The following is an 18510-nucleotide window of genomic DNA, read 5'->3' as shown; positions in this document are numbered from 1 at the left end:
TTCCATCCTGCTGAATGAGTCTATATAAGCTACACACACAGATGATGAATAGGGATGGTTACTGAGCCTGAGTGGGTCCAGGATTAAGATTAGCTTAATTAACACGATCTGAATGATTTGACTAGGCCAATTTATCCAGTCAGTCCACATTCTGGTGGAGGTAGGACCGCCCTTGGACAATCGCACCTCCATTGTCCTCTCTCACACATTAAACCAGACATCTGATTCATACTGACATCTTTTGTATCTTTTCCCTCCTCCTCTTCCTCGATTAATTCCATAGCCTTTTCTTCTCCCAGTAGATCTGACATTTTTCGAAGTTGCAATGGCTGCTAAATGCAGGTATTTCTCAGCTTTGTTTTTTTCTCTTTCTGTACCTTTTCAGCCAGTAACTGAGCATCCCTGGCATGCTGACGAGTAACAATGTGGCACACTTGACAGCCCAGCCAACCTACACAACTTTTTCTTGCTGTGCATTGTGTTGCGAAAGTCCTTTGTTAACAGCATCACATGATATTATCTCCCATAGACCAGGCTCATCACCCAAAGCCTTAGGCCTTGGGTTTTCTGCTGTATCTTGTAAAATGGTCTAAAAGTCTTTTGAAGAAATCGTCCGTTGTCGCACCAGACAGCTGCTTGCAGCACTATATGTTTGTCGTGTTGATATTTGTGGGAAATGTTGTGCCCTGCCCAGATCTGCCCCTTGTGGCCCAATTGTTCAAAACGGCACCCCAAAGCGCCTTCTTGGAAGCCAAATGTGCCAAAGTGCCATCTTGGGAGAAAAATTGCAACTTTGGAGTTGGAACGCACACTAAAGTGCCCTTTCATGTTCTAAAACAGATGCCAAAGTGCCCCCTTTGTAGCCAAAGCATGTTAAAGTTCCTTGTCAGTAGCCAAACCAATGCTAAAGTGTCCTTCCGGGAGCCAAAACGCAAGCTAATGTGCCGTCTCGGGAGCCAGAACGCATGCTAAAGTTTCCTCTTGGGAGCAAAAACGCATGCTAAAGTGCCCTCTTTGGAGCTATAACATGTGCTAAAGCACCCAGCCGGGAGCCAAAACGCACCCTAAAGTGCCCTCTTGGGAGCCATAACGTGTGCTAAAGCACCCATCCGGGAGCCAAAGTTCACACTAAAGTGCCCTCTTGGGAGCCATAACTTGTGCTAATGCACCCATCCGGGAGCCAAAACGCACGCTAAAGAGCCCTCTATATTGGTATGGTAGTTATAGGTACCTTTTTTTTCTTTTGGCCCCTGCCCTTCAAAAAGCGAGGGCTTGCCTTGCTTTTTGCACCAGTGCATGCCACTGTTGCGGAACTACTTTGGAGCAATCTGTTGCCTATGTTTACCTCCTGGTTGCTAAGCCAATCATACTAGTGTTCTCAGGGTTTCCGAAACAGAGCAGCTTTTTGTATTTTATGTGTTGGCTAATGTCAATCTGCAAACATGGAGGCCAGCAAACAAAGTGAACCAGAAATAGTTTCAACAACTGAAGTCTCAGCTTCCTCCAGAATTATTTGCACAATAATTCTTTACTCATTTTCAGTTTATCTATGTCACTCGTCCCTCTTGGCTTGGCAACCTGCACAGCACTCTCTGAAGGGGCAGTTATATGCACTGTTGGTTCTAATTTGAAACATTAGGTTTCATTATTACTTATTGCTCCTTCAACATGTCAGGGAAGTGAATAATGACTTGTTCATGACTTGAAATGTAAGCCAATTAACTTGACTTGAGACTTACCGAGACTAGAATGATGCAAAAACAACAAAACTGTGCAATAAACATAGTAATAAAATAAACACAAAGAAATCGTAGCTGGATTCCTAAGCTAGATTACTGAGCAAATGTTTACAGTTTTAGGAAACTAGACTTTCACTAAACCTGTTAGTCATTTTCATATCTGAATAACAAACAGATGAATTCATTTAGTTTTTCACTTATGTTTTCCTCACTTATTTACTCTAAATGCTCAGTTGCTCGGTACCTTAATTGTTTAGAATACCACATAGCCATGTTGACATACATTTTTAGTAGCTATTTCTTATCTAAGAACAGGAAGGTTTGTCTAATGGTTTGACACAAGCAAGAGGACCGTGTCATTTGGCCATGTTCCCAGATCCAAATCACATTCATGAAACAGAGTTTTGACATTAGGGAAAAGGGGAAACACAGATGGGAATGTGACGACAATGCAGATTGATGACCTACTGTGGACATGCATGAAGGGGGAAGCTGGGAAAATAACCCATGTGGGTAGCGTAGGGAAAAGACCTTGTCACTGTGTGCGTTATCTTTATGGCTGCAATAATCAAAAGTCAGGAGAGTGATTCCTCACAGCTAAAAACTCCAAACAGGGAAGAACACGTTCTCTCCTGCCCTGCTGTCAGTTAACCTCCCAAAGATCGCAATCAGTTCAAGGAAGATTATAGGAACCAGCTGTATAGATGAGTTTCCAGATGGGTAGCTCTACTTGGAGACTTCCTACCTGTTTTCTGTAAATCTAAACATTTTGCTAGTTTCTAACACAAAGTTTAGGTTCTTCTATTGGACTGATTTATCTCACTTATTGTTGTTGTACATTTATTCACAATAAGCATTTTTGTTACAGGCTTTGTTACAAAAAACTTGGGATTCTAAAGGTAAACTCAAAATGTATATAAAAAAAATTAGATGGCTTTGTTTTTCAATTGGGGCCCTTGGTATTTAGAGGTGAGAAGATTACAAACATTACAAATATTTTAAACGTTTTTGTACTCATTTAGAATTTTACAAATAAATTTAGCAATGTAGAACCCTTTTGGACCAAAATTACACTAATTCTACCAATTCAGTTCAGTTTATTGATATAGAACCAGGCTCAGTGTGAGCGGCCATGTGTCGAGGCTGACTAGGGTTCAAGGAGAGAGAAGCACTCATACTGGAAGAAGCAGAGATACAAAAGGTAACTGTCAACCAGCTCCACAGGAGGCCACTTCCCGGAAAAACACAGCCTGGCAGAGAGCACCTCAAGCCAGTCACATCTATAACAACATCTATAAACAAAGGTATTGATGGCAGCAGCACAAATGATGTTTCTCTCCAGGATGGAGTCACAGCCAAACAGGAACAGACCAGATGAAGCTACTATGAGAAAAAGCAAAGAGAGCATGACATTACAGATTGTACTAACAAATTATTCAGGGTGGGAGAATAATGGTAGAATGAAGCAGAATGATGAAATAGGGGTCCCTATGTCCTCCAGCATTCTAAGCCTATAGCAGCATAACTGTAGAGATGCTCAGGATAACCTGAGCCACTCTAACTATAAGATTTATGAAAAAAGAAAGTTTTAAGCCTGATAACTAAAAGATCTGCCTCCCATTCTACCTTTAGAATTCCAGAAACAACTAGTAAACCTGCAGATGGAAAGCAAAACCTTTTTAGGAAAGTTTTTTCCTCAATATGAATAAATTAATTATTGCCATGTATCATTAGCTTTGCAGATCTCTAAATGCCCACTAGGATAGATAAGCAGATTGTGCAATATGAGATATACTAAACTCGAAATCCAAAAAGACGTGAATTAAAGAGAAATTACCCTTAGTTTATTTCCTGGAAACAAAATGTATCCACCCTGAGTGGTTAATTTCTAAGTTTAGAGTAGTTTTTGGTTAAACCTTACATGTAAGTATAATGGGCACAAACACTTAACATTAGCGCCACGTTTGACCCATGTTGCCATGCAATAATGACCAACTAAAATAACACGTTCAACTGGGCTTACCTTTAAAGATGCAGTTTAGTCAACCCAGTTAAGCCTAAATCTGCCTTGTGCTTACACAGCCCGAGAAAAAATCCAGTGCATTCCAATTACATCACCTGGCTGGGCTTAAATGTAACATACATTTATCCCCCTGAACTGATTAAAAGGGATAAATAAAACCCCTACACTGTATATGCTGTGCCTGTAGAAAATGTCAGCTTTTGAATTTAACAAGGTGCAGATCACTGGAGTGTAAATAAAATAGGTTTTGTTAAAAGCTATCAGTTATCAACATTGCTTTGTGTTGGATCACTCATTGGTTTAGGTTTTTGGACCTGATGAAGTTTTAAAGATATGAGATTCTTAATTATACAGGTTGTAGTGGGAATATTACTATATCTATAGCGATGTGTCCATGATGTGGAAAACTTTTGATCCTTTGCTTTTAAACCACTTCTAATTTTCTGTTACTGGTTTCAAAGTAATACATTGAAACTCCGGATTTATGTTTATCTGTCTGTAAGGTTGACCAAGAAGGTGTTTTATTTTATATTGGAATATTTTTATTGTCAGTATTTCATGTTTATGGTGTTCAAGCTATTAGGTTGATGAAGGTTCTCAGTCATCCAGGTCATAGTCATTCCGTAAAAATTCAAAAAATATCCACTGGACTTGGTTTTCAAGATTTGAAGATGTTTCGCCACCTCTCCAGGAAGCTTTCTCAATTCCAATTGAATTGAGAAAGCTTCCTGGAGAGGTGGCGAAACGTCTTCAAATCTTGAAAACCAAGTCCAGTGGATATTTTTTGAATTTTTACGGAAATTCAAGCTATTAGCTAACTAGCTATTATTAGCTATTATTAGCTAATTAGGTATTAGCTAATATGCTGGTGAAGATTCTCAGTCATACAGGTCATAGGCATTCCAAAAAATGTAAAAGAAAAAATCAATCTACTGGACTTTGTTTTCAAGATATAACACGTTTCGCTTCCCATCCAGGAAGCTTTTTCAAATCAAAATGTCCTTTTTTTGGAATTAGCTAGCTAACAGCTACTACAAATTGGGTGCAAAATAGCTACAATGTGTGAGGTCAAGTGTATTTCAGGCTTCATTTATTTAGATTTATGACCCATATTGTTATCAATTTACAAAGTATGGATGGATGTCTAAATCTAGGGAAGGCTAACTAACTATGAGCCTTCAGCAGCCATTTAATGAACTACTAGACAATGTATTTACAAAAAAAACTGAGCAATAAATAAAATAAAGTTCTCATATAATATTTGTGCCCTTTCAAAGTGGTACAAAACACAGTACTATAAAGTGGAAAGAAAACAATTTAATCATAAAGTAATAATTACACCCAGATTTACCACAGATGTATAATCATAAGTTAATTCTGAAAACAATTGATTTACAATACCAATCCAAACAAAAATATGTATCATACATAAAACTCAGGTTTTAAATATTCTTTTAACAAGTTTTCACCCAGAAAGCACAGCTGGCAACAGAACGAGTAAACCCAGTAAGATTTAGTATAACAACAACAGCCAAAACTAAAAGACAAGGATGTATTTTATACCATTCAAAATATTTGTACAAGTTAGACGAAAGGAACAACAGCAGAGGTGCAAATACTACAAAGGAAGACCTGCGGATGGGGGATAAATTGACAAAACCTGTTTACATGTCTGTGATACAACGATGAAATAAAGCAAAAATAAAAGTGCAATATTATTTATTGAGAAGCCATCATCCTTTAGCACAGGGGTCTTCAGGGACCCCAAACTGGCGAGATGGAGCGGGGACCCCTAATTATATATATTGTATGAAATTGTGTTCTATCAAACTGGTCCTATAGTCCCTCTGTTACAGATGGAGTCATGTAATGAAAGTAATTAAAGTATTTCTGATTCTCATTCCTGGTTGATGGGACAGGTGTTGTGAATGAAACGGTGCCTAGCTTGAAAGAGCTCCTGTGTGTCGCTGAATGTGAGCATTGATGACTGAAATAAAGTGTGTTGAATTCATGTTAATGTGGATTTAAAGACATTTCAATTAGTCTAATCAACCAAAACTTTGGAGACCCCCATGCAGTACCTCCGTGGACCCCCTAGGGGTCGCTGACCCCCTGTTGAAGACCTCCGCTTTAGCACATAGCTTAGCTAAGTTTGGCTTTAGCTCATGCTGAAGTAATGCTGTGGGCTTTTTCTAATGTAAAACCTTTGATGTTTGCTTATGAACAGATCAAAAGCTGAAAACAATGCGTTTTCTTTCATACAAGGGGGGGCTTCCATCAGATATGCATCAACATTTGCACTTTAGTTGTTGGCGTAAAAGAGGTCAGACCGGATTTCAAAGTGGTTTCAGCTTGTCTAGACACCCTGAAGGGAAATCGCATCCGAGCCTGAAAGATTTTTCACCCCATTCAGTTGGTGAGTCAATGTTGCCTGACAGGAAGCTGATTACCATCCAGATGCTTGGAGTAAGAGGAATTTTCACAGGTGTAAACAGGAATGTAATTCATCCCTCCCTTTCTTTAACAATGCATCATCCTCCCGTTGCCTCGAGGCTCGATCACAGACATGGAAAAAGCTGTTTTCGCTCCATCCATCCCTAAATCAGTCTGTTTGCCTTCTCGTCTCTAAAAGTTATTTTCTCTGGCAAACATGGAGTCTCGTCTTGGCCACAGCTGAAGACGATTTTCCCAACGAAGACGAAGAGCTTGCGGACAGCATTGAGGTGTGGGGAGAAGAGTGCCGAGACAGGGACGGGGACGCAGCAAACTTGGATTTCAAGGCCTCCTCCAGCAAAGAGGACGATGGTGCAGGAGTCTGGCTGCTTGGGTCGCGTAATGCCCGGCAGGCGAGTCCTTCACCACAGGAGCAGCGCTGAAAGAGCTCCAAACCCTGGTGCCCCTTACGCCGCTGACGCGTACAGACCTGTCCCTCGCGCAACACCGGCTTACAGATCCGAGTCCAGAAGTGACGGGCACAGCACAAACTGTCTGAGCAGTCTGAGGAGCGCAGGCAAGGGTCCCCCACCTGACCTGCAAACAGAAAACAAGAAAACTCTCAGCAACACGAACCGGAAACAGTCATTAACCTATAAAAACCCACCGGCCCGTTTTAAAGCGTTTACAATTAATAACTCAGAATGCAAGAAAATTACACTGGTAAAATGTTTACCAACATGTTAGACATCGTTGGAAAGCTTAGATTGTCCACAATTCAACCACTAAGTTCATTTTATAGACACAGAAAGCATCAAAGCACAATTAACACAGATATAGCAGCATGTCAAAATGTAAACATGACAAAGCAGCCACAACAAGCAAGAATGTTTTTATTAATGCAGTTCAAAAAAGACCTATTATTGTCGACAAAAAAAGTCATGTTTGAATTGATGCAGCTTGGGCTGTGCTTTACTCACCCAATTTTCATTTATATATATAGGAACTAGAGGGTGTTCAAGTAATGTATCATACTTGTAATTTGGGCTTACATTTCTTAAGTTATTTGCTTTTCCATTTGCGTATGCAAAATAGGCAAGGAATTCGCAAAATGAGGTGGATGTTAATCTGATACAATTAAAACAAGTATACCTTTACCAGATGATCCTTTAACATTCACTCTGCCTCTTCTCTTCCATCCTTTTTTCGGCGTTGAGCTCCTGTCTCCATCCAGGTCCAGGATGCTCTGGGACAAAAAGCTGTCCACGTCAGCAACACAGATGTCTGCAAACAGAAAGAGAAAAAGAAAAAAAACTGCAGCCATTTTTCAACTTTAGAATCATTGTAAATACAGATTTCTTCGAGGGATTAACTTACTGCTGTTGCAGCGGTTGCCAGGGCAACACATGCTGTCCCTTTGACAACGCCGGTTCCTCCTGCGGCAGGCCTTGCAGCGGGAGTGTGTGGGGCCTTTAGTCGGGATGTGGCAGTAGTTGCCCTCGCTGCACTCCAGGTCGCTCATGCACTGGTACAGCTGCAGGGAAACACAAAAAAAAATATTCCTGAGACAAGGTTTACCCCGAATGTACCTGACGATTCAGGTTAGGAAACTTTGTTGAGAATATGGCGGTTAACTTTTAACATTATGAGGACTTTGTCAAGCACTGAATCCAAGCTGTTATGTTTGAAACACTGAGCCTTGTTCTGCTAGAGGGTTCTTCCTGTTAAAAGGGAGTTTTTCCTCTCCACTGTCACTACAAGCACGCTTAGTGTGAGGGATTGCATTCGAGTCAATGAGTCGATGCAATCAACTGGTTTTTCTTAGATAGAAAACTTGAAATCAATCTGACTGGATGATCTGGTGAATTGTAAAGTGCCTTGAGATGACATGTGTTGTGAATTGGTGCTATAGAAATAAACTGAATTGAATAGCAGTTAAGATTAAAGTTTAAAAAAGTAGTAAAATTGCTGGAATCACCTTTCGAAGCATTTAAACCTTAAGATACCAAAATCAGGTTCTGAGTTTTTTTAGTTTAAATTTTAAACGTTTTTCAATAGATTTAGAAACACTGAAGCAATCTCTGAGACCAGAAAGGTAAAGCAGTTGTAGAGGAATTTCTGATACATTTTAAGTAATTTAAATAAGTAGAAACGTTTTGATGGTCTGTTTAATTAAGCCAAAACATTATCATACTTTTTATTTGTTGTTAAAATGTAAAACATTCAAATAACAATGTTTAATAACTGTAGAAGATAAGTTTGACAAGAAGTATCAACTCATTCAAATTTTTTAACTGTCAGGCAATGAAGGACTTAATAATAAAATGTAAAGATAAACATTTATTCATTATTAACTGTAGCACCAATAAATAAATACTCTAAATAAAAAGAAAAGTGAACAATTGTTTATTTGTTATAGTGGTTTTGTCACAAATTTATAAACGTGACTCATACAGATTATCATCAAATATAAAGAAGAACTAATCTGTGTTTTATTTTTATGTGAAAAATAGAGAGCTTTTGGTTATTTTGCTATATAATCTGGGCAGAGAGCAACCAGCCTTTTGTGTTTACAGGTAATGAGATAAAAGTGAAAATAGCTGGGTTCTTAAGAGCTGTTAAAACTTTCCTGTCCAAAAACTGTCTGTTTAGTTGTGTTTTTTCCTATAATTTGCAGTTTTTTTCAACACTAGTGGGATTCATTTACTAAAGAATATCCTACAGGTCTTGCTCTCATTTCTTCAAACAGACTCTCCATAAATATTGCTGCTTTTTCATCCACTTTTTATCATAACCCCAGATAACCAATATGTTGGATTAAAAGAGGTGCATTTATCTCCCAGATTACTTAATCCTGCAGATTAGCAGAACCATGGTGAGAATGCCTTTTCACCAAACAGGTCTTTAAAACCACCATGTTGGAGCAATAGTTTTAGTTTTCTATCACAATTTTGAGCGATCTTTGGATAAAATGAAACATAAAATGATAAAGGATAAGAACTGCAGACCCAATTTAAAGCTAATCTCTCCACCTGTTGGGTGGTTTTCTCTTTGTTTTTAATTGTGTTAAAGGTTTTCTCTATTCTGTGAGATCCACAGATTATTTTCCCACTCACCGTCAGGTCCATGTCAGGTCCCCACGCGCTCCTGTTCATGGGCAGCGCGTGACCCTCCGTCAGGATCACGGTTCTGATGGAGTTCAGCCGGACGCGCGCCTCTGTCCGGCGGGCGCACGCCAGAAGCGCGACCCCGACGCTCACCATCAGCACCAACTGGAGGCTCATCGCTGCGAAACACCGGGCGGGTTTTATAAGCCTGCAGCAGAAAAACCAAAGGAAAAGCAGCAGGGCAGCAGAGTTTAAATGTTTTTAAGCGCTTCCTAAACAAACAGAAGCCCAAAGATGAGTTAAAATCTGACAAACCAACCCGCTGCTGCTGAAAATGATGCTCCTCCTCTGGAATCCTGAACAGGTCTCAGGTGTTTGCTCTGGATGAAACTGAGGCCAGGTAAACCCTGATCCATTTATAGCTTCATCCCACTGCCACGCGTGGCCCGCCCGACTCCCCCCCTCCTCCTCCTGAGTCCACATCGATACCCCCCCACCTGCAGCCATCGATACAGGCTGGAGCTGGACATGTTTGGAGAAGTTCCTGTTGGACGATGAAGCGTTAAGGATAGGCTGGAGATTCTTCTTTTCTATTTTGAGAATAAAGCGGGGAAATTACAAGAATAAAGTGTTAACATTATGAAAATAAAGTCATAAAATTAAGAGAATAAAGTCATAAAAATAAGAGAAAAAAGTCATAAAATTAAGAGGAAAAGAAACAAGAGAAAAAAAGTCATAAAATTATGAGGAAAAGAAACAATTAAGTGAAAAAAGTCATACAATTATGAGAATAAAGTCTTAAAATTAAGAGAAAAAAGTCATAAAATTAAGAGGAAATGAAACAATTAAGTGAAAAAAGTCATACAATTATGAGAATAAAGTCTTAAAATTAAGAGAAAAAAGTAATAAAATTAACAAAAAAAAATTAAGAAAAAAAGTCAGAAAATTGTGAGAATAAAGTCTTAAAATTAAGAGAACAAAGTCATAAAAATAAGAGAAAAAAAATCATAAAATTAAGAGGAAAAGAAACAAGAGAAAAAAAGTCATAAAATTATGAGAATAAAGTCTTAAAATTAAGAGAAAATAGTCATAAAATTGTGAGAATAAAGTCTTAAAATTAAGAGAAAAAAGTCATAAAATTGTGAGAATAAAGTCTTAAAATTAAGAGAATAAAGTCATAAAAAATAAGAGAAAAAAGTCATAAAATTAAGAGGAAAAGAAACAAGAGAAAAAAAGTCATAAAATTATGAGAATAAAGTCTTAAAATTAAGAGAAAAAAGTCATAAAATTAAGAGGAAAAGAAACAATTAAGTGAAAAAAGTCATACAATTATGAGAATAAAGTCTTAAAATTAAGAGAAAAAAGTAATAAAATTAACAAAAAAAAATTAAGAAAAAAAGTCCGAAAATTGTGAGAATAAAGTCTTAAAATTAAGAGAACAAAGTCATAAAAATAAGAGAAAAAAATTCATAAAATTAAGAGGAAAAGAAACAAGAGAAAAAAAGTCATAAAATTATGAGAATAAAGTCTTAAAATTAAGAGAAAATAGTCATAAAATTAAGGGAAAAAAATAAAGAAAAAAAGTCATAAAATTGTGAGGATAAAGTCTTAAAATTAAGAGAAAAAAGTCATAAAATTGTGAGAATAAAGTCTTAAAATTAAGAGAATAAAGTCATAAAAAATAAGAGAAAAAAGTCATAAAATTAAGAGGAAAAGAAACAAGAGAAAAAAAGTCATAAAATTATGAGAATAAAGTCTTAAAATTAAGAGAAAAAAGTCATAAAATTAAGAGGAAAAGAAACAATTAAGTGAAAAAAGTCATACAATTATGAGAATAAAGTCTTAAAATTAAGAGAAAAAAGTAATAAAATTAACAAAAAAAAATTAAGAAAAAAAGTCCGAAAATTGTGAGAATAAAGTCTTAAAATTAAGAGAACAAAGTCATAAAAATAAGAGAAAAAAATTCATAAAATTAAGAGGAAAAGAAACAAGAGAAAAAAAGTCATAAAATTATGAGAATAAAGTCTTAAAATTAAGAGAAAAAAGTCATAAAATTGTGAGAATAAAGTCTTAAAATGAAGAGAATAAAGTCATAAAAAATAAGAGAAAAAAGTCATAAAATTAAGAGGAAAAGAAACAAGAGAAAAAAGTCATAAAATTATGAGAATAAAGTCTTAAAATTAAGAGAAAAAAGTCATAAAATTAAGAGGAAAAGAAACAATTAAGTGAAAAAAGTCATACAATTATGAGAATAAAGTCTTAAAATTAAGAGAAAAAAGTAATAAAATTAACAAAAAAAAAATTAAGAAAAAAAGTCCGAAAATTGTGAGAATAAAGTCTTAAAATTAAGAGAACAAAGTCATAAAAATAAGAGAAAAAAAATCATAAAATTAAGAGGAAAAGAAACAAGAGAAAAAAAGTCATAAAATTATGAGAATAAAGTCTTAAAATTAAGAGAAAATAGTCATAAAATTGTGAGAATAAAGTCTTAAAATTAAGAGAAAAAAGTCATAAAATTGTGAGAATAAAGTCTTAAAATTAAGAGAATAAAGTCATAAAAAATAAGAGAAAAAAGTCATAAAATTAAGAGGAAAAGAAACAAGAGAAAAAAAGTCATAAAATTATGAGAATAAAGTCTTAAAATTAAGAGAAAAAAGTCATAAAATTAAGAGGAAAAGAAACAATTAAGTGAAAAAAGTCATACAATTATGAGAATAAAGTCTTAAAATTAAGAGAAAAAAGTAATAAAATTAACAAAAAAAAATTAAGAAAAAAAGTCCGAAAATTGTGAGAATAAAGTCTTAAAATTAAGAGAATAAAGTCATAAAAAATAAGAGAAAAAAGTCATAAAATTAAGAGGAAAAGAAACAAGAGAAAAAAAGTCATAAAATTATGAGAATAAAGTCTTAAAATTAAGAGAAAAAAGTCATAAAATTAAGAGGAAAAGAAAAAATTAAGTGAAAAAAGTCATACAATTATGAGAATAAAGTCTTAAAATTAAGAGAACAAAGTCATAAAAATAAGAGAAAAAAATTCATAAAATTAAGAGGAAAAGAAACAAGAGAAAAAAAGTCAGAAAATTATGAGAATAAAGTCTTAAAATTAAGAGAAAATAGTCATAAAATTAAGGGAAAAAAATAAAGAAAAAAAGTCATAAAATTGTGAGAATAAAGTCTTAAAATTAAGAGAAAAAAGTCATAAAATTGTGAGAATAAAGTCTTAAAATTAAGAGAATAAAGTCATAAAAAATAAGAGAAAAAAGTCATAAAATTAAGAGGAAAAGAAACAAGAGAAAAAAGTCATAAAATTATGAGAATAAAGTCTTAAAATTAAGAGAAAAAAGTCATAAAATTAAGAGGAAAAGAAACAATTAAGTGAAAAAAGTCATACAATTATGAGAATAAAGTCTTAAAATTAAGAGAAAAAAGTAATAAAATTAACAAAAAAAAAATTAAGAAAAAAAGTCCGAAAATTGTGAGAATAAAGTCTTAAAATTAAGAGAACAAAGTCATAAAAATAAGAGAAAAAAATTCATAAAATTAAGAGGAAAAGAAACAAGAGAAAAAAAGTCATAAAATTATGAGAATAAAGTCTTAAAATTAAGAAAAAATAGTCATAAAATTAAGGGAAAAAAATAAAGAAAAAAGTCATAAAATTGTGAGAATAAAGTCTTAAAATTAAGAGAAAAAATTCATAAAATTAAGAGGAAAAGAAACAAGAGAAAAAAAGTCATAAAATTATGAGAATAGTCTTAAAATTAAGAGAAAATAGTCATAAAATTAAGGGAAAAAACTTAAGAAAAAAGTCATAAAATTGTGAGAATAAAGTCTTAAAATTAAGAGAAAAAAGTCATAAAATTAAGGAAAAAAATTAAGAAAAAAAGTCATAAAATTGTGAGAATACAGTCTTAAAATTAAGAGAATAAAGTCATAAAATTAAGAGAAAAAAGTCATAAAATTACGAGGAAAAGAAATAATTAAGAGAAAAAGTCATAAAATTACAAGAATAAAGTGGTAACATTATGAGAATAAAGTCATAAAATTAAGAGAGAAAACATTAAGAGAAAAAAGTCAAAAAATTATGAGAATAAAGTCATAAAAATGAGAGAATGAAGTTGTATTTTATGAAAACTCTTCCAAGAAGCATTTTCTTCCCTAAAATGAGGAATGTGGAGCATGAAGTTATATTTTGGCTCTGGTTTGACAAATTAGGAAATCTTTTAGCAGCAGCATCAAATTGGGCAGCAGGTCAAAGTGGACTCAGGTTGCTGATTGGTGGAGCTGGTTGACTGTCATATGCTGGTCAGAGCTCGAAGCTTTCTTTCTGTGTTATGATGACTTAATTCTTCTAATATTACAACTTTACTCAAAAAAAAAAAAAGTAAATCTCTAGCCTGTTCCTAATATACTGACATACAGTTGGATGTGATGCAAACATGAAAAAAACCAACCTTAGCACATAGAGAGCAGGTCATACTTTAATCCAGAATAAATAGATTTATGCTACTATACTATACTACTAAAATTAAATCTTTCTCTTTTGAGAATGATTTCATGCGACATTTTTGCACATTTTTGAAGTGGAAAAAATGTGACATTGGTTAATGAAGTGTTTGCCAATGACAAACATGTAAAATATATGATGTGCCTTGGTAACAGGCTTATTTTCAGAAACAACAACTAAAGCTAAGAACTTCTCCCAGAGCTTATTTTCACCTGATCATGGAGAGAAGATGGATGTTACTCTGGTGGAGAAATTTACAACACTCCATAAATTGGGACCAACCCAAAAGCCACATCAGAGACACAGAAAATACACTGTGAACGATCCACCCCTATGGTGAAACACGGCGGTGGTAGAATCATACTGTGTTCTGGCTGCTCCACAGGGAGTTTTGTTGGTGGCAAATCAACCTTTTTGAGCCGAGATGCATGTCACCTAAAAAAAAAAAGTGTTTATGAACAAAGTAGTTGCAGCATCATGCTGTGGGCTGTCTTGTTCTATGCATCATGGCAGCTGATCAGTGTCAATGTGAAGGTGGATGGTAATGAAACTGGGACAATCTTAAAAGAAAACCTCTCAGCAACCTGAACACACAACCATGGATTGGTTTAAATAAAAGCTTATCCCTCTTTTAGAATGGCCTAGTCAAAGTCCAGACCTAAAAAAAACAGCAGAGAACCCATTAAAATATTTATATAAACTGATGCTTTTGATCATGTTTGGCCAAACTAGAGGTATTCTGACTGCAGCCAAAAGAGGCTTCAGGTTTTAGCCTCTGAAAGTAAATCTAGTATCAACGAGCCTCTGAAGCAGTTAGCAGCTATGCCTGGAGAGAAAGGAAGGTGGTTTAACCCAAAAGAGCTGATTGCAAATGCAACCATGTCTCATTATCTTCCACCTCACAGTAATCTGTTACCAGTGCAGTGCACAGACTTTATGAAGGGTAGGGGCAGGAAGAAAAAAAGGCACATATTTTGGCTCCCGTGAGGACGTGAGGGCACTCGTTTTTTAACAACTGAGCCACAATATGGGTCCCCCCCACCCCCGTGCACACACAAAACTTAATAAAGCCCACGGAGGTTTGAGGTTGTACCATCTCAAAGATTCCCATGGAGTTCTAGACCTGAACTGGATCCTTTCCCTCCAGAGTGTTTAGTGTAGGCATCCCCAAAGTCGGTCCTTGAGGGCTGCTGTCCTTCAGGTTTTAGAGGCTTCACTTTAATTCAGTTTATTTCTACAGCACCAATTCACAACACATGTCATCTCAAGGCTCTTGACAGTTCAACCAGATCGTCCAGTCAAATTGATTCAAAGTTTTCTATTTAAGGAAAACCAGTTGATTGCATCGACTCATTGACTCAAATGCAATTCTTCCCACTAAGCATGCTTGTAGCGACAGTGGAAAGGAAAAACTCCCTTTTAACAGGAAGAAACCTCCAGCAGAACCAGGCTCATTGTGAGCGGCCATCTGCTGAGGCCGACTGGGGTTCAAGGAGACGGAAGCAGAGATACAAAAAGCAGCTGTAAAAGGAAACACACAGCCAGGCAGACGAGCTCCGAGCCAGCTCCCATGTCAGAGGATGAAGAGAGCACATCCAGTTAGTCACAGTCAGAGAAACAGGACCACACTGGAAAACAGGCCAATCTCCAACATCCATCCATCCATTATCTGACACGCTTGTCCCAATTGGGGTCACGAGGGGTGCTGGTCCCTATCTCCAGCTGTCTACGGGCGAGAGGCGGGGTACACCCTGGACAGGTCACCAGTCCATCGCAGGGAAACACAGAAACACACAACCATTCATGCACAAAAGGACAATTTAGAGAAGCCAGTGAACCTAACAGTCATGTTTTTTGGACCCAGAACCTTCTTGCTGCAAGGCAGCAGTGCTACCCACTGTTCCACTGAGCAGCCCCCAATCTCCAACATCTATAACATGTTTCTCTTCTTCAGCACAGCTGGGTCTGATGATTGCAGTTCAGCAAAAGCCTGTTAATCAACTATCAATGGAAGTCAGCTGTGCAGAAGAAGGGAAACCTCTAAAAACTGCAGGACAGCAGCCATCGAGGACCGACTTTAGGGAAGCCTAGTTTAGTGTGTCCCAGTTTCCTCTGTCAATTGGACATGTAGGGAAAATCCAAAGGGAAGCACCCGGATACCCTTTATAGGAGTAGTAGTTTTATAACTAAACAGCAGCAGCTCTACTCTGAGCTTCCTCTGGATGAAACCAGAATGTGGCCCATCCTACAGAGGAAGCTGTATCCTGGATGCTTAGATTTAGATGTATTTTTTTTATTTGACAGGGACAGTGTACATTAATAAGCATTAATACAAATGCACAAGAATTAGTTAAAAGGCTTATTTTTCACCTGTTGTCCCTGGACAGATCCTAAAATTGTCTACTTAAAAACACAACAGTAAGAATTTTACCATGAAAAATAGAAATATAAAAAGAAATAAAAACACCTGTCTTCAAACTTGTTTAAAAATACGGAATAAATGCTAGCTGGACTACAGATTTTTGGTTAATAAAATATAATCAAACATTCAAATAAAAATAATTAATAAATTAATTACTTAATTAATTACACACATACATGCATATATATATATATATATATATATATATATATATATATATATATATATATATATATATATATATATATATATATATATATATATATATATATATATGTGTGTGCATGTATATATGTAAAATAAAATGTTTCTCTTTTAGTCATTGTCGATGTTTGAGATGTTTTAATATAGATTAACCTGTAAATCCGGAGACACACCCTTTAGCTCTGCCTTTCCGTCATCTCAGCAAAACCAACAACAACCTCAGCTTGGAAACATCTATTTTGTAAAATTCACTTTTCTGTTGATTTGAGTCAAACAAAAGATGTTCCCACAGTTAGTAAAAAGGCTTTGTTATGAGTTATTGCTACTGCATCACGCGAACCTCCAGGTGTAAAATGAATGCAGGGAAATAATGAGGTCTGTGTAACTGATTGTTCATGCTGCAGTGCAACCTTCCATTCAGTCTTTTAAACTGAATCGACAGCTATTTAAATTCCTAAAACCCAACACAGGAAGATTTCAAAGCCAGCAGATTGTCTGTGGATGATTGTTTTTGTTTTGTATGAGAAATTAATTTTGGAATATTTCCATTTGGATGTGAATGGTGACTCTGGGTAAACAGTAGTGTCCTTTCTGTCTGTGTGGAAAACCAAACTTGTGACCTTTTTCAGAAACATTTAACGTTTCCACAAACTACACGCACACCTGCGGGTGTTATTAATGCGTGCTCCACATCTGAGCTGAAGCCACAGATGGCAGATAAGATATTCATGTGGAAAAAGCGCACCACAACGGGCCTTACTCCCTACCTCGCATAAACACACGCTCACTTCCTGCTGCATGTATCAGAACAGGAAGGTTTGAATTTCAAAATGCACCCATTCTTCTTTGCAAAGTAGATATAATTGATTCTGGACTTTGACATGTGGCTCCGTCATTCCTCTGGCTGCATGTTTAGGGTCTTTTTGTTTTTAGTTGGTTCCTATGTTTTCAGCATTTATATGTCATTACCTCTCTACCATTAGATTTAGGCTTATTAGTCAGTTGTCACTGTCGGTAGGTATTTTCTATATTTCTATTCTTTTTGTTTAGCCTTCTGGCTACAGTCTATCTCTTAGTGGCGCCTAGCTTAAGCCTTGGATGGTAGGTCCTTGGAAACGGACTTAAGAAATAGTGTAGGTACCAGATCTGCTCGGACCCTGAGCATGCCGGTGACGTTACGCTACGTGATTCGCTGAACAATGCCGCATGATGTAAAACATTGTTGTTGCCCAAACAACAATAATAACATCACTTAGCATCTGTGTGCCGAGTCGGTAGCATCTGTAGTGTTAGCGTGACAAAAGACTGATGAAGTTTTACCTGATTGATAAGAAAACTGAAAAATGATGTTTATGGTGAACAAACTAAATGCAAGACCAGGCCAGCTGGTCTATACAAAGATATATATCTTTGTATAGATATATATCTTTAAGATATATATCTTTGTATAGTAATTTCCTTCGAGGCTGGAATAGCCGCAAGGGCTGCTGGGTAGTGTCAAAATGGCGAAAACGACACCATTTTGTCCTGGTTTTGTGATTAAGAGGTTTCTTTACGTCGATGTTCTGTTCACACTGGGTTATAATTGTGTTCTGGAGGTTACAGTTGTGGTGCTTCATCTAGCACCATCGGAAAAATTTATTACCAGTTGTATATAAGGGAACAAGCATTCCCTGTTGTTTTGTAATGAATAAATAAAGTTTTGCATCTGGAAAGTGGTTTCTGTGTGAGTTACTTTACTGCTGACAAACACCCTCTATATATATATATGTATATATATACCGGTATATATATATATATATATTTTATATATATATATATATATATATATATATATATATATATATATATATATATATATATATATATATATAATATAATACAATATAATAAAGGCAGGCCCGTCCAGGAAACACAGCCAGGCAGACAAGCTCTGATCCAGCTCCCATGTCAGAGGATGAAGAGAACACATCCAGCCAGTTACAGTCAGAGAAACAGGACTACACTGAAAAACAGGCCGATCTCCAACAGGGTAAAAAAAACACAGGATATTAAATAGTAATTCCACATTATAGAGAA

The 18510-nt window shown here is 35.9% G+C and overlaps 1 protein-coding gene across 1 annotated transcript; it reads right to left on the bottom strand.

Moving 5' to 3' along the window:
- Window positions 1-6231: 6231 nt before the first annotated feature.
- LOC119797148 (dickkopf-related protein 2-like) lies at window positions 6232-9723 on the bottom strand. Its single transcript, XM_038306105.1, has 5 exons — window positions 9622-9723; window positions 9312-9510; window positions 7573-7729; window positions 7348-7479; window positions 6232-6792 (listed from the first exon to the last, which is right to left on the bottom strand). Exons 2-5 carry the CDS (start codon window positions 9477-9479, stop codon window positions 6395-6397), a joined length of 855 nt encoding a protein of 284 aa, XP_038162033.1. The 5' UTR covers window positions 9480-9510; window positions 9622-9723; the 3' UTR covers window positions 6232-6394.
- Between the last annotated feature and the right edge of the window lie 8787 nt (window positions 9724-18510).

The sequence above is a fragment of the Cyprinodon tularosa genome, unplaced genomic scaffold (assembly GCF_016077235.1).
Source record: "Cyprinodon tularosa strain WSP-4 unplaced genomic scaffold, ASM1607723v1 ctg571, whole genome shotgun sequence".
NCBI lineage: Eukaryota > Metazoa > Chordata > Actinopteri > Cyprinodontiformes > Cyprinodontidae > Cyprinodon > Cyprinodon tularosa.
Note: the sequence above shows the minus strand (reverse complement) of the source record. Positions and strands in the feature narration are given on the sequence as shown.